At 40.6% G+C, this 14,765-nt stretch overlaps 6 protein-coding genes and 1 long non-coding RNA gene across 7 annotated transcripts; 2 read left to right on the top strand and 5 right to left on the bottom strand.

Moving 5' to 3' along the window:
• Positions 1–6: 6 nt before the first annotated feature.
• On the bottom strand, positions 7–1,532 carry LOC147644776 (uncharacterized). The gene is made up of 2 exons (XR_015273518.1): positions 446–1,532; positions 7–375 (listed from the first exon to the last, which is right to left on the bottom strand). It is a non-coding gene; the product is annotated as an uncharacterized LOC147644776 (long non-coding RNA).
• Positions 1,533–2,822: 1,290 nt separating this feature from the next.
• Positions 2,823–3,547, bottom strand: LOC110185896 (uncharacterized). Its single transcript, XM_020954908.2, has one exon. It carries the CDS (start codon positions 3,530–3,532, stop codon positions 2,948–2,950), a length of 585 nt encoding a protein of 194 aa, XP_020810567.2. The 5' UTR covers positions 3,533–3,547; the 3' UTR covers positions 2,823–2,947.
• A 2,280-nt stretch (positions 3,548–5,827) lies between these two features.
• On the bottom strand, positions 5,828–6,367 carry LOC110186084 (uncharacterized). The gene has a single exon (XM_020955122.2). The coding sequence runs from the start codon at positions 6,365–6,367 to the stop codon at positions 5,828–5,830; it is 540 nt and encodes a 179-aa protein (XP_020810781.2).
• A 2,763-nt stretch (positions 6,368–9,130) lies between these two features.
• On the top strand, positions 9,131–9,748 carry LOC110185897 (uncharacterized). Its single transcript, XM_020954909.2, has one exon. The coding sequence runs from the start codon at positions 9,236–9,238 to the stop codon at positions 9,746–9,748; it is 513 nt and encodes a 170-aa protein (XP_020810568.2). The 5' UTR covers positions 9,131–9,235.
• A 499-nt stretch (positions 9,749–10,247) lies between these two features.
• On the bottom strand, positions 10,248–12,244 carry LOC110185890 (uncharacterized). The gene is made up of 4 exons (XM_020954902.2): positions 12,009–12,244; positions 11,443–11,871; positions 10,770–11,378; positions 10,248–10,708 (listed from the first exon to the last, which is right to left on the bottom strand). The coding sequence occupies exons 1-4, from the start codon at positions 12,025–12,027 to the stop codon at positions 10,335–10,337; spliced, it is 1,431 nt and encodes a 476-aa protein (XP_020810561.2). The 5' UTR covers positions 12,028–12,244; the 3' UTR covers positions 10,248–10,334.
• Positions 12,245–12,262: 18 nt separating this feature from the next.
• On the top strand, positions 12,263–13,259 carry Ski6 (exosome complex component Ski6). Its single transcript, XM_020954904.2, has one exon. It carries the CDS (start codon positions 12,410–12,412, stop codon positions 13,157–13,159), a length of 750 nt encoding a protein of 249 aa, XP_020810563.2. The 5' UTR covers positions 12,263–12,409; the 3' UTR covers positions 13,160–13,259.
• mRF1 (mitochondrial translation release factor 1) lies at positions 13,249–14,699 on the bottom strand. Its single transcript, XM_020954903.2, has one exon. It carries the CDS (start codon positions 14,697–14,699, stop codon positions 13,521–13,523), a length of 1,179 nt encoding a protein of 392 aa, XP_020810562.2. The 3' UTR covers positions 13,249–13,520.
• Positions 14,700–14,765: the final 66 nt, after the last annotated feature.

Raw genomic sequence — 14,765 nt, forward strand, 5'->3', positions numbered from 1 at the left:
AAGATATATCATCAGTTTCAAGGTATGATTTCTTTATTATATTTATCGAAAGCATTATCATGGTTTCTAAATTAATTTACATATCATTAAGGAATATGCATCGAGAGGAAAAATGTGAAATAACATAACCTCTGTCTGATGTATACATTTTTTTTAATTAAAAAAAATTGTATATGGGTATGAGTTAAGACATACCCATATTTTCCGACTTATCATATCCCTTATCGGGTTTTAAAATGCCCATTATTTTCGAATCGATCGAATCTAGAGAAATCGGCAAGGTTTTGAATAATTCCATCAAATGCGGGAGGAGGTGAGGTATTCCCTCTGCAACTCCGACCCAAAGACAGCAAAGTAGACCAATCAAAACTGCACCTATGGAAATGGAATTGATTAGATGTTACTTATCTTAGTTAATACCTTTTTTTCTACATCCATCACTCACCTGTCATCATTGTGCTGCAACTATAACTAACCAGAAATGAAAGCTAGTTATAGCTACGAGGCACATTTTAAGCCTGGATAATAATATCGGTCACGCTAAAGGTTGAACTTTATACATATATGTATGTATGAACTGCTTATTTACAATCGTTATAGCGCTAAATACTTATTGAAAGTTCTTTAGTTTATTTCTTATTAATTATGTAAAAGTTGTTACAGAGTTCTGATCTAACCCTTAGTCTATTAATTAAATGACAATGACTATAATAAATAAATAGAATTATTTAAACATTCCATTGAATCATATAATTAGTATTATAGATTAATATGTTTTTATAATTATAAAATTATATACATTTGATTTGCAATGATTTCAATTGCAGGTTTTACTTGTTACAGGTTACAGGTTATATGTACGATAAATGTTTCAAATAACTCCATATATTAATTATTTGTATTATGAAACGCTTTATACATAAATTAAATTTAAGAGCTTAAGATATATTTTATTATGCAGCCATTTGAAGCGGTTAAAATATATAAATATAATATATAAATATATAAAAATGCTAATTGCTAATCAATATAATAGGAAAAACACCAACAGAATTAAACCATATTTGTAGTATATATTTTATTTAATGTCGATATTTTAAGATTTTTTCTATACTTCAAAATTTGATATATTAACTTTGTAACGATATTTTCGTTAATACATTGAGCTCATTATTCATATCATACATTATATATCATATCGGACATTTCCTTTCGATCTGCATTCCTCATTCAACCCAAGTAAAATACATTGTCTGCTTGCGAACTTGAATTCTTCTCGTCCTGCTTGGCTGGGAATTAGGTAACGGCCTAATTAGAGGTTATACCTTTGCCTTAATTTCTACTTTTATTTTTGCAGACGAGTGGGCTTTCACTCGATCAAATGGGAGTCAACTCAAAACTTGCATAATGGCTCCGCCAAGCAGAAAAATCAATGGCCTACAAGGAAGTTTCGATTATCAGTTGAAGAAAATATATGTATATAGAGGCATGGAAAACTTGTGTGAGAGCCCCCGCTAAAAGTGCAACCAACTGAATCCGAACCTGGCTGCACTGAGTGGAAAAACAGAGCTTTACTTAATTTGAGTGTTTAGGCGGCAGGGGGAAGTCCCTCGTCCCAAAACGTAATTAACTCTTTTAGCATTGCGCAACCGCTGCGAGCGCAGTTAATTACTTTTAATTTTCATTGTTGGCCATTTGATACTGCTGGCCGTCTCTCGACTTCCTATGGCAGCGGATGGAAAATCCAAGTGCAGAAAATTTCCGTCGCGGTTTGGCCATGGAAACCCAAAAAAACCACTTTGCACTTGTGCCGCAGCAACATATTTTTCGGCCAATTGCCGAGTTGCGTTGATCTGCTTTTGGCCAGTTTATTTAACATTGAAAACTGCACACAGGTTTAACGCTTGCAAAACTCTGCGTCACAACTGGGTTTGAACTTGGAGCTTTTCGCGACCCCTTACAGACTTGTATATATAGTTAAATAGATATATATATCCCGCATCCGATTTCTGTCAATATTTGCTGCTGGATCGAGGGCAATGGCAAAAGCTCAGCTGTGTCTCAATATTGTTCTTTGTTTTCGGTCTTGAACCTTGACAACGCTTTAAGAACGCACGAAAACTTGTTGAACTAAGCTGGGAAATAATCACCAAAGAACGCTTGAATATCTACAATATTTGTTGACAAAACAAATCTTACATCTTACAAAAATTTACAACTTTAATTGTGTTTAGAAAAGCCCTCTCAAAATCAACTTTTTAATAATTGTATAATTACAATACTCTAAGGAACTGGATTTATAGAAATTACAATGTAAATTTTTTTAATTCTTAATAAATTACAAATTAAATTGTAAGACGTTACGGTTATTAACAGCCTATTAAGAATTACATTGTAAACTAGAATGTAGTATTTTCCATGAGTGTCATTAAGTGTATATGTTATTTGTTTAATCTTTAATGCAACAAAATTACAAAAACCGCAAACTTTAAATAAACAACGACTTGATTTAATATTATAGTAAATTCTGGATTGTCTCAAATTATTTCTTGTTTAAGGTTTAAGATATTCTTTTTGAATAAAGAAGTTTTAAATTTGTGATGTTTTCTTCTTATATGAAAACATTTTTTAAATTTCGAAAACGTATTTTTAATAATCTTTCATTTTTATAAAGCCGTTTAATCAAAAAAACTTCTTAGACCTTTCTGGGTTTTTTGCAAGAATTATTAATCAAATTAAACCACATTTCAAAGTGGGAATTCAAATTATAAAAGAAGAGCAATTGTAAACCCCCCACAATTAAAGTAAAAAATCTCGGAATATTTAAATGAATTCTTCAGAATTTATTTTAAAGTCAACAATAAATAAGTTAGGCAAAGGCTTAAAAACTAAATCACATTATAGGGCTGTCCATAGTCGCTGAATATGTCGCTCTCCCGGTCAGAGGTCAATGCTGACCACCAAAGATGAGCATCTGCTGTGAGAGGGCCATCTGCTGGAGGAACTGCTGCTGCTGCTGGGGCAGCAAGTGGGCAGGGGCTGGGGCGATGGCTTGCTGGAACACCGCCTGCTGAAGGACATGGCGATAGTAGAGGCTCAGGCGCACCTGTTGCTCCAGCATGGCGGCATGGTGTCTCCTATATTGCTCGTACTGCTGCCCCATACGCTCCTCCTGCGCCTGCTTGGCCCGTCGGCTGAGGAGACAGGCCAGTGTGTTACGATCCCGACGCTGTTGCTCCTTGGGACTGCGCTGGCGCTTCGCCTGGCTATGACGCACCATGTTGGCGTGATACTGACTGACGGCGGGAATGGATCCATGAGATTTGCCCGCAGGAATGGGGGATGTTGCTCCTTGGGACTGGTTCTGCTCGTTGTCCAGCCATGGTCGGAAGAATCCCTGGACCTGGCGACGCTTAGTGATAGGCTGATCCATTGTTTGCTGGAGGATGTTCTCCTTATCTTCCTGGTCCGAATCCCGTTTGCGCTTGCTAACGGTGAACTTCTTGTGGGCGTAGTTAGCTGTGGTCTCCATTTTATGATGTGACTTGGTTAACTTGGTTCGTTTGATGTTGCTCGCTTGGCGAATGCTTGCTGAATGATTACCCCTGAGCTTGATATCCTGTTTATATGCACACATGTCCAGGACCTACAGGTAGCCAAAAGGGAAACCCTGTTGTCGCGGGTCTGTCAACAAAGGGATTAGCGCATCCCGTGTTAGGTAATCGTTGTGAGTGGATTAAGGAATCTCTTTTTTATGACCTGCTCGATCACTGCTAATTGCTTGATCTGAATCCTTTTTAGTGTTTTACCTGAACTACCCGCCAAATGTGGTCACCGGAACAGGAAAGTTCTAGACCGAGCTACTACGAGTCTCTTTTTATTGATCCCGATAGTTGATCCCTCTTTGTTGTGTTGTTTCTTACTTCAAGCCTGACTTGACATTATATCGTTTGTTTTAATTACCTAGAAATTGATAAGAATAGAGTTATGAACATTCGACATACCTGATTGGGGAAGTTATGCACTTTTTCCCAGTTCTGCCAATTTATGGGTTATACAACGCAAACCTAATAAAACTCATAATTATGTTTCTAACATCTATAACATATGCGTATTAAAAGTAAAATCTAAAAAATGCTATTATAGGAACAATAGAAAATGTAATAGGATTTTAATGAATTAGTATAATACAAAAATATAATTTCGTTGCTCTACAATACATACGCATGCAATGCAACATATGTTTTTTACACATACTTATTTAAATGTTATACAAAGCGAATTGATTTGTTATCAAACGTTCACACAATACGTATAAAAAACCTGTGAAAATATGCTTCATTACTAGCTGGTCTGATTAAGCTTCCTTAACTTTGTTTCCATTCCTTATTATATTTAATAATGAAATTTATATACTTAATAAAAAAAAAGTAGTTATACATAATGTATTGAAAATACGACACTTGTCACCTATAATTTTCCATTTTAATAATGTTTTTGTTCATTTGCAATCGAATAAATATCAATATGCCGTTACTATGCGGTGACATAAGTATTTCCTAGTTACTTCTACTACTGGGATGACTTAATTTCCTCTTACATAAATCCAAACACGGATCTTCGCATAGATGTGATCAGAAGCTATCAGCCAATACTAATTTAATTACCGTATTTCCCCAGAATGTGTTAATTCGATAATATGTCGTTGCGGAATTGATTATATATTACAAAATCAATTCAAATAACAATTTATTTTATTCGCAATGATCTGAAAATCATTTACATATATCTCCATATATGTTACTATTAGTATGAATCACTAAGTCAAGCTATTATCAAGCACAGTAGTCGTAGATGTATTACCATGTGTGACCAATAAAGTACGACTAAGCACTTTTCCGAAACCAGTTTACAGTTTACTTAAATTAAGTTACTCAAATATAAATAACGTTTTTAGCCCTTTATGAGAAGTGGTTAACTAAACAATACTATTTATTTAAGAGATACTTTATAAATCTGGAATGATACGTTAGAATCTCTACCACAAATCATTTACTAAGCTATAGTCTTTCCTTAGTTAAAAAGTAAGTCGATATGTAATAATTTGAGTAAAATACGAGTATAGTTAAGAAAGTTTTTTATAACGAAATCGAAATATATCGTCTATTTCCCTCGACCTTGCTTCTGCCTTAAAAAGTTTGCAGAGTCTCTAACTTTGTTTTGAGTCTAGGTTCTCTATAATTAAATTTCTTATGTTTTTTTATGTCTATATAATTTTTTACATTTACAATTTTGAATAGTTTAAAGCTATTAATGCTGGACGTGCCATGGAAAAACACATTGTTTCTTTAATTAAATGCACAGAAAAGTTAGTGCCAGATATTCCAAAGTCATGCACACGTTACTTTCTTAATGGTTTTTTATGGTATTGTTTTGTTTAAACTTGGTAGTCCTTAATTAGAGTCATTGAAAATACTGAAATATGGAGTGATTTAATTTTTGATTTCTAAGTTTCTTAAAGACAGGTTTAAAACCGAATCATTAACTTTGTTCTAGCTCGAACTACATATTATTATTCTTCAGCTTCTCAGTTTTGTTGATATTAATTTAAAAGGAACATGGGATATTCAACCCAATCTAGTTGTTAATGCTTTTCGAAATAAAGAAAATACCAATGAATTTTAATAACATTTTCATAATTTTATTGTTAAGTCAACTGAACAAATAAATAATACTTTAAAAGTAATCACAAGGTCATTTTAACTATTCCTAATATTAATATATACAAGTACTTAGAACGCTGAGTCAGCGTCAAGTCAATATTCCTTCAAGGCTGTTGGGTGGTGGCCTGTCTGGCATGGAGCATCTGCTGGTGTTGCGTCGGTGTCAGTGGTTCCATAGTGGCCATGGTCTGCTGGAGGAACCGCACATAGTAGAGACTCAGGCGAATCTGTTGCTCCAGGTTGGCCTCGTGCTGGATCCGATTCGTCAAGTACTGTTGCTCGATGAGCTGCTGCTGCTGTTGCTGGGATCGTCGGTGTCGCAGGCTAGCCAATGTGTTCCGATCCCGACGCAGTTGCTCCTGGGGACTGCGTTGGCGTCGTTTATGGTTGCGCACCATGTTGGCCTGATAGGTGGGATCCACCAATGGTGGTGTTACCATGGTCTTGCGTGGTGGCTCCGGCTGCTTTGTCTTCTCTGGCTCATCCAACCAAGGACGGAAGAAGCGACGCTTGGATGGGGGCTGCTCGGGGGTTCGCTGACCGGGCTGCTCCATGACGAAAACCACATCGTCGTCGGAATCAGAGTCCTGACTGCGCTTCCGCTTCAGAGCTGCTGTGAATTTCTTGTGGCTATAGTTCTCCATTATGATCGTCGATTGATTGATAGATTGCTGAGTGTGTGCGCCTTTCGGTGTCTTTGTGGCTACTGTGCTGCCCCTCCTCCCGGCTTTCCGTTTTATGCAACTCTAGGTAATCAGGTCGAGCGCCTCCCACAAAAACGAGCGACCCAAAATCCGAAAGATTTTCCCACCACCAAGTACCTGGAATTCCATCCAGGTATTTCCCCATCGCAGTTCATTCATTCGGCAAAGATGTCCCGAACTAATCACCCGCGCAGTCCCGGCTGTTACCTGAATAGGGTGTCCCTAATCCGCCGGCTGGCATTCTCTCGAGTAGGTTCCATTCCATTCCACTCGCTCGCCCCGAGTCTTGAGGGTGTCATAAACCAGTTGTTGTCGTCCTTCCTCCGTCTGTTTACATGGCCGACAGTTTTCGATGGAATTACCTGTTCGCCCGACCCTCGGCATGGGGATCTCTAGGATCTAGGACCGCTGTGTAATCCTGGCGCTCAATTTGGCCAAGTTCTCTGCCGGCCCGCTATTGTTCGGCCTTCTTTGTGGCACCTGAATAGCAGACAAATAGTGCCCGGCGGTCCCGTTTTCGATACCGAGATATTGATCCGAAAAACACGCATCTTTGACTTCAGCCTCTGACAGCTGAAAAACCAATGCTCCGGCACAGCCCTTACCAAAGAACTTCGCGTCTATTACTGAATGCTCCTTCTGACGGTGTCTCCGGCATTATGTCGGATTTTTCGTTTCATTCAATGCCCTTTTGTCCATTGATTTATGCAGTCAAAGAACGCTGGCTCAAATTCTCACATTTTGGTATTCCCTCGCCTAAGCGGATTTGAGTCTTTTTCAGGTGGGTTTGAGACTAGTCCTTGAGAACACACAGCGAGAAATTGGACATATATTTTATAACACTCAAAAGACCGAAATGTACTTGCATTTGCAATTAAATTATAGGATCGCATCGGAAATCGATCATAACTAAGCTTAAAATACGCACATTCTTCAATTGATATTGATATAATACTATGATATTTTAATATGAGAAACTTCGTGTGTAAAAATATTAAGTATAAATTAAGAGTTTAATAAAAATCTTTTTAAATTCAAGAATAATTCTTATCATTCTTTGAATTTGTATAGTTAAATATTAAAATATGGTTAAACTTTTATTTACTCTATTATTTTAAATTAATATTTTAGGCATTATTTATATTATTAATTAGGATATATATTATTAAAAGGATAATGTGTACTCTAATAAGGATTTTAATTTTATTTTATAATTTAATTTTAGTTAATTCTAAAAATTGATTATCGTTTCTTACTTTAGAAAACATTTATTCCGCAATTCGTTTAATCTTAGTTCAGCAAAGTCGGGAAATAATATTATTATTACTTCTTAAGAAACTATTTAATACCTTATTAATATGAATCAAATATTATTAAATATTAGAGTCTATGTTATTATTTTTCTAATCTTTAAAGGAATACAAATCTTCACATTTTTGGTTTATGAAAACTACTCTTTAGATAAGTTCATTTTTGACAGTGTAGAGTCAACAAGCTGGCTGGAAAATGGGTTTATTGTCCTCTTAAAGTATTATAGTGAAAGATTGTTGTATTGTTTAATTGTTTCCTTTATATATTGATCAATTTCCATCTGTTCTTGAACGGAAGGAGTCTGTAATACAGGATACAAATGATACAATCTGGAAGATCGACAAAAAGGGGGCGTTGGGTATTAAAATAAACAAAAGAAAGTAAAATATATATTCAGAGTTCTGTTTTTTAGAAAATTAAAAACATTTATTATTTTTATATATTTTAGTATTAGTATTTATATATTTTTCTACAATATTGACGATTTATTCTATTTTATCTTAAATGCTTTTTTCTCTCAAGTAAGCGAAAGATTTTCAGGATTGACTGAGTTAAAATAAATAATTATCAATCAATCTATTACGTATCAGCCCATGATTCCACCTTATTGAAATATTACAAGAAAAACATTAAATATAAAAATGAATTATTGAAATATAACCTCCCTTCACTGTCGAATATGGACGAACAAGTTACATATTTCCAGGGCTATTTTATATATCTTAAAAACAACCTATTTCTAAGATCAATGCTCTTTATGGCTTTATAAATTTATTTGTGACCGAAGGTGCTTAGAATCTTTGACAACGCTGAGCACAAATCCCTCAAGCGAACGAATCCCTATGCACACACGCAATATTTCGGGAAAATCCCAATAAATTTCCATTCAATGACCATTGTGACTAAGCAGCGGCATCCCCAGAATCCAGAACCCAGAGACGAAAACCGAGAACCGAGAACTCTGGACCAGAACTTAATGAGGCAGATTAGCGGTAAGCAAGATAAGGATCCGAACTAAGGTTGGCTTCAAAGAGTGGCAAGCGCAGGCGCTGGCAGATCTCCGGCCAGCGGATTCTTCCCAGAAAACGTTCTTCGAGTAAATTCCAGGAAATCCCTGCTGACCTGCATCCAGGCTGAGGACAGAATAGAAAAAGAAGGTGCGAGCCCGTTGCAGCAGCAAATGAAAAATTAATTACAAAGGACTTTCTTTTGGGCGAGCAGGTAACAGCGTGGTACCTACACAGGTAGTGTGGGTGTTGCCGAAATCCTTTTTCTCCGCACGACCAGACAATGCCATCCTTTTGTCAACGTAGATTTTCCCATAAACAAGGCGAAGAGTCGCCCTTAATGATAATTTCTTTCAGGCCTGTCTCAGGTAGGTCATCGTCCAGGGGTATAAAATCCAGGTTGCGCATCATCCAGGAACACAGTCGAGCCCTAACAGCCGTCGTGAAAACATCTCATCAATACGAAACCGAAATCTAAGCAACAGCAATAATGGCACCTTCAAACATGGAATATCAAAACGAATCGCAGACCACCGAGTGCTACACACACAAAAAGTTCAAGACCTCCGCCTACACTCACAAAAAGTTCAGCAAGAAGACCAGCAGCGGCAAGGAGAAGGAGGCTGTCGCCACTTCTCCGTCAACACCGCTCTTCCGGCCGTACGCCCTCAGCGAGAACACACCACGAAAGCGTCGCCAGGTGACGGAGATCCAGCAGCACCAACCGCAGTACCACTCCCTGCCTCCCACACCGCCCACTACTCCGCCACAACAGCAGCAGCAGTTACAACATTCGCAGTATCCTGTTACTTCACCACTTCCGGCCAATACCATGACCACACCAACGCCAACGCACACACCGGTCTTCAGCCACCAGGCCTACGCCTACATGCTCCAGAAACAACGGGCCGTGCTCCAGATGCGTCAACTCCTCAGCATCAATCCGGATGCCAACACTTGGCCTGTGGAATGGCGTCAGGCTCTTCAAGCCCTGCTGCATTAATGAAGAAGGATTAATGGGCCCCAAACCTAACGCAACGGAGTGATTTGCCTAGCAACCAGTGATAATACCTTTAAGTGCCCCACCTGGACAGATTGTACGATATTAACGAAAGCAAACCGTAGTAGCTTAGATCTAGAATAATTGTACATACCTCTTAACATTAAAATATACATACAACATTCAACTATAACTTATTTATCGTTCATTCATGGGAACTAATTTTACAAGTTTAATGGAATTATGCAAGATACCTCGATTACCTTTGTGAAAAGAAGAGCTATTCTTGAACCTCGGGTAGTCTGTTTCAGCAACATTGATTTTACAAAATGTAGGATTTTCTAAGAAAGTAGCACATTGGCTGAGATACACATTTTTCAAAAGATCTTAATATCATTCATATTCATTTAACAGAATTAATATTTGTGTTTTTATCACGAACCACGAATTATTAATATGTTCATAAAGTTTAGGAGATCTGCCATTAAACACTTTCAAGAAGTTAATTCAAACATCGTTTACTGGCAAAATTAAAGGGTATTGAACTTAAAACAAACTACAAGTGACATCATATTACTTCGATTTTTTTTTACATTGAATTATTAAATCCCAGGCGGTCAAAGACAGAGCTGTTAGATTGCCCGCGTTGCTTGTTATAACCAGCATTCATGCTGTTATGGCGTCGTGGAGGTGCATATTTTCTATTCTGGTGCTGATCGCGCCGCTGTTGCTGCTGCTGTTGCTGTTGCTGGCGATGCGGTGCTGGTGGTATCCTGGTGGGAGCAGGAGCTGAGCTATTGCCGCCCAACCGCTTGTGTACGGGCAGCGTGTCCTGGCGCGTCAATAACTCATCGCTTCTCATACGTATGGCCTTGCCCTTTACGGGACTAAGACGACCCTGTACTTTTTTAGTAGGTGATGCCTTTAAATTGTAGGTCTTCTTTGTTGCGTGAAGTTTTGATACTAAAAAGGAAGATAAAAGAGATTAGTTTGTTGTAAAACTAAGCCTAAGAACACAACTTACCCATTCCCAGCCTCAATTTTATGTTATTGGCAAAGTTCTTGCCGTGCCTGGCTTTGTTTGAAGGCTCTGGCGCAATTTCTCGAATCTCCGCCGTGGAGGCAAACTTCACAATCTTCTCGCTGACAGCCATTTCGATGTCCCCGCTCTCAGCACTGGACAAGTAGTCGTCGTCCTCGTTGCTTTCATTATCATTCATGCTATCGTCTTCATCGTCGCCCCGTTTTAGCGGAACTTTATGGACGAGCATAACCTTCTGCTGCGACTTTACGATAGATGTGGGTGCCACCCTTTTGGCCTTGACAATTGGCGAGTTCTTTGTCACTCCTCCGGTCAGCCCCGACCGCTGGCTGTTCTTTAGTATAGATTTAATTTCCTTGGTCAGAGGACCCTGGACAGGCGAGGTGGTTGACTGCTTTCCGCCGAGGCGCGCAAATACGGAACTGTTGTTGCACGTATCAGGCAGCTTTGTTGCTCCGGTGACGTGCACCCGCACGTTAGACTCGCCTGAGCTGGAAACGATACCCTCTTGGGCCTCGTCCTCGCCGGAGTTTGCGTGAAGGCGTGAGAAGATATCCGACTTCTTCGAGCTACTGACGCGATCGGAATAAACTGCAATGATAATACGCCGTATAATGTTTTTTGATTCTTAGAACAGCCCAATTTTCATCCTTACGTTTCTCCCGCTTGGCCAAAATCTGTTTGCTGCGCTCCGTGGTTCCCGAAGGAAGAGTCACCTTATACTTTCCCTCGTGCTCGGGCAGCACGCGTCTTGCCGGCTTGGCGGGCGGCGAGACCTTACCTTTGGCGCCCGTTGATGCGACCTGTGACTTGACCCCCTGCGTAGCCACCACTCTGGAGGCAACTGGCTGGACTGGCTCTGGAGTCAGAACCTTGTCCCGGGCATTCTGCTCACAGACGCTCTTCGAATGGCGCAGAATGGCGATTATGTCACCCATCAAAGTGATTCCCATCTCCCGTAAGTACTCCTTGTTGAGGTCCAGCAGCATGTCGTCCTGGATGCGATTCTCCACGAAAACATGAGCATAGCCGGCGGCCGCCGGCGATGGGATGCCAGCAGCATTGAAGAACTTCACCCAGCGTGCTGCGAATTGCGGTAAATTTATATATTTTTTTAGTTATTTTTCAAGGAAATGTGTTTGTATTTATTTTGGTTTTCACTGGCGCCCGGCGGCGTCTGTTTCAGTTTTTGGATGCTTTTCATAGAGATTATACACCCACCTGCGCTGGATTTGGACATGGCTGGAAAGATTGGTGCTGGCTCGCACTATTATTTTACTTTTCTGAGCTAAATTTCCTTTATTTTTGTCGATTTTTGCAGAACCCACAAGCTATTTATATATTTGTTATTTTTTTTGTAACACAAATAATGTGACCAACCGATTACTGAATAACCCATACAGCCGGCTTTTTTTAGGAAATTTTATTCTGCCATAAACAGCTGATAGCGCCGGCATGTAAATATCGATATTGTTCTCGACATGTTTGACAGTATTTGTTAACGCCGAATGAAATTCCCAAACATAGTTTACAACACTCGCGGCTAAAATTGTAAACAAAAGCGGTGGCCGCGCACGTGCTGCATTTAACTATTTTTCAAATTTAAAATAATTTAGAACGAGATGGGTAGCAACTTTGAGCTGTTAAGTGAGCAGGGCTTGCGTCTGGATGGCCGGCGGCCACACGAGCTGCGGCACATCAAGTGCAAGCTTGGTGTTTTCGAAAAGCCTGATGGCAGTGCGTACATGGAGCAGGGAAATACCAAGGTTCTGGCCGCGGTTTACGGCCCGCACCAGGCCAAGAGCAAAAAATCGGATTCCAACGATCTGGTGATCAATTGTCAGTACAGCCAGGCCACTTTTTCCACTGCGGAACGCAAGAATAGGCCGCGTGGCGATCGAAAATCTCTCGAATTTAAGATTTACCTCCAGCAGTCGCTCAGTGCAGCCATCAAATCAGAGCTGTATCCACGCTCCCAGATCGACGTATATGTGGAAGTACTGCAGGCCGACGGAGCCAACTACGCGGTGGCCCTTAACGCGGCCACCCTGGCGCTAATCGATGCCGGTATTTGCCTGAACGAGTTCATTGTCGCCTGCACTGCTTCCCTGAGCAAGGCAAACATCCCGCTAACCGACATCTCGCACATCGAGGAGGTTTCCGGCGGCCCAATGCTAACTGTTGCCGCTTTGCCCAATGCCGAGAAAATCGCGTTTCTCGAGATGAGCCAACGATTTCACATAGATCATCTGGAGACTGTTATCGAGACGGCAATGTCCGGGTGTCGAGAAATCCGTGACATTCTGGAGGCCGCAGTCAAAGAGCACCTTGTGCACATGGGTAGTGTGGCTGATTGGGCGAGAGTGGGTTGAGAAAAAACTGGGGGTTTTTCTCCCCAATTCTGTTTATATCAATTGTACAATTTTCTGGATTAAGTGATTAAGTAATTAAAAAAAAGCAATTAACACAGAATTTATCAGTATTTTAATTTATGCAAACTATAAAAATATTAGGGTGTGAGACAGAAATTACGTTAACTTTAGAATCAATTTAAATTCTTTATAAAATATTTTAAATTAATGTTGATTTAACAGTGGCATTTACATACAAAAAACTGGGTAATTGTATCCTATAAAGGCTGTGCATTGGCTATAAGTTGAATATTTCTAATATATATTTCTTTTTTAATCGCAGGCGTAAAAATGTTGCAACAAAATACATCTAACATGCTGTCTAGCTTTGATTGCTAGCTTCCTGGGGTGGCTGCCATGCCTCCAGCAGATCTTTCAGTCGGTCCTTACGGTGCTCCAGCTGTAGCTTCTCTATAAGTCCGCTCAGTTGCTCTCCGCCTTTGAGGAAACCTTCGAGGTTGTGCAGTGTGCCGCCTTGAATCCTGTGATCGGTGATGCGGTCCTGGACGAAATTGAAGGTACGAATCTTTTCGTTGCGGTTGAGGCTGCCTTGCTGGGACTTCTTTGTGGCCAACTTGCTAGCCTCCACGCTCTCCAGCTGCTGTTGCACAAGACGTGCCCGCAGACGTTTCATAGCCAGTTCCCGGTTCTTTAGCTGTGAACGCTCCGACTGAGCTTCAACGGCCAAGCCGCTGGGCAGGTGGACAATCCGTACCGCCGAGTCCGTGGTATTTACATGCTGGCCACCAGCTCCACTAGCCCGCTTTGTTTCGATCTTTAAATCCTTCTCCGCAATGTGCACCTGGACATCGGCGGGCCGAGGAATCACTGTGATCGAGGCGGTGCTTGTGTGCATGCGTCCGTTTTTCTCAGTGGCAGGAACTCGCTGTACCCGATGGACACCCGCCTCGTAGCGCAGCCAGATAAAGACATCGTCTCCGCTGACCATCAAGCTGGCGTGACGCAGTCCGCCAATGTCCGTGGTCTCGCGAGCGAACTCCTCATACTCCCAGCCCATGTGATCAAAGTAGCCGGTGTACATCTCGTACAGCTCTTGGGCAAACAGCATAGCCTCTTGTCCACCTGCTCCGGCATTCAGACCGAATATGAGCGCCGGATAAGCCTCGTCGTCGGTCAGTGTGAGGAGTTCTCGCAACAGCGTATGTTCTTGTTTGGCCAACAGGTCCGCATAGACTTTGTTCTCCTCCTGCATCAGTTCGCGCATTTCCTCATCCTTCTCCAGCTCCAAGTCTCGTGCACTTGTGATATTACGCTCCAGGACTCGCCGCTGCTCCAATGCGGTAACCACTCCCTCCAACTGACCCAGGCGTTCGTACAACTTGCTGTTTCCAGCTGCATTCACCCGAAGGACGTAGTATTCTTGCCGAAGGGATTCCAGGTACGCTTGCAGTTTTTTGTTCTGCAAGCTAAGAGGATCAGTGCTGGCCCAGCGGCGCACAGTGGGTGCAAATCGGATGCTTAATAGTTTTCTCAATAGCATAGCGAACAAGTTAATATGAAAACTAAAAATAATTAAATAACAACAAAGTTATCGATAAGTTGCCGG

The sequence above is a fragment of the Drosophila serrata genome, unplaced genomic scaffold (genome assembly GCF_035046125.1).
Source record: "Drosophila serrata isolate PLE 108 unplaced genomic scaffold, ASM3504612v1 contig_100, whole genome shotgun sequence".
Classification (NCBI taxonomy): domain Eukaryota; kingdom Metazoa; phylum Arthropoda; class Insecta; order Diptera; family Drosophilidae; genus Drosophila; species Drosophila serrata.

What these genes read in the sequence shown, in the direction of transcription:
- LOC110185896 (XM_020954908.2), bottom strand. Translation starts at nt 3,532, where the DNA reads ATGGAGACCACAGCTAACTACGCCCACAAGAAGTTCACCGTTAGCAAG.
- LOC110186084 (XM_020955122.2), bottom strand. Translation starts at nt 6,367, where the DNA reads ATGGAGAACTATAGCCACAAGAAATTCACAGCAGCTCTGAAGCGGAAG.
- LOC110185897 (XM_020954909.2), top strand. Translation starts at nt 9,236, where the DNA reads ATGGCACCTTCAAACATGGAATATCAAAACGAATCGCAGACCACCGAG.
- LOC110185890 (XM_020954902.2), bottom strand. An exon ending in TTTGGCCAAGCGGGAGAAAC is followed by an intron (nt 11,379 to 11,442) that starts GTAAGGATGAAA and finishes TTATCATTGCAG; the next exon opens with TTTATTCCGATCGCGTCAGT. An exon ending in AAAATTGAGGCTGGGAATGG is followed by an intron (nt 10,709 to 10,769) that starts GTAAGTTGTGTT and finishes CTTCCTTTTTAG; the next exon opens with TATCAAAACTTCACGCAACA.
- Ski6 (XM_020954904.2), top strand. Translation starts at nt 12,410, where the DNA reads ATGGGTAGCAACTTTGAGCTGTTAAGTGAGCAGGGCTTGCGTCTGGAT.
- mRF1 (XM_020954903.2), bottom strand. Translation starts at nt 14,699, where the DNA reads ATGCTATTGAGAAAACTATTAAGCATCCGATTTGCACCCACTGTGCGC.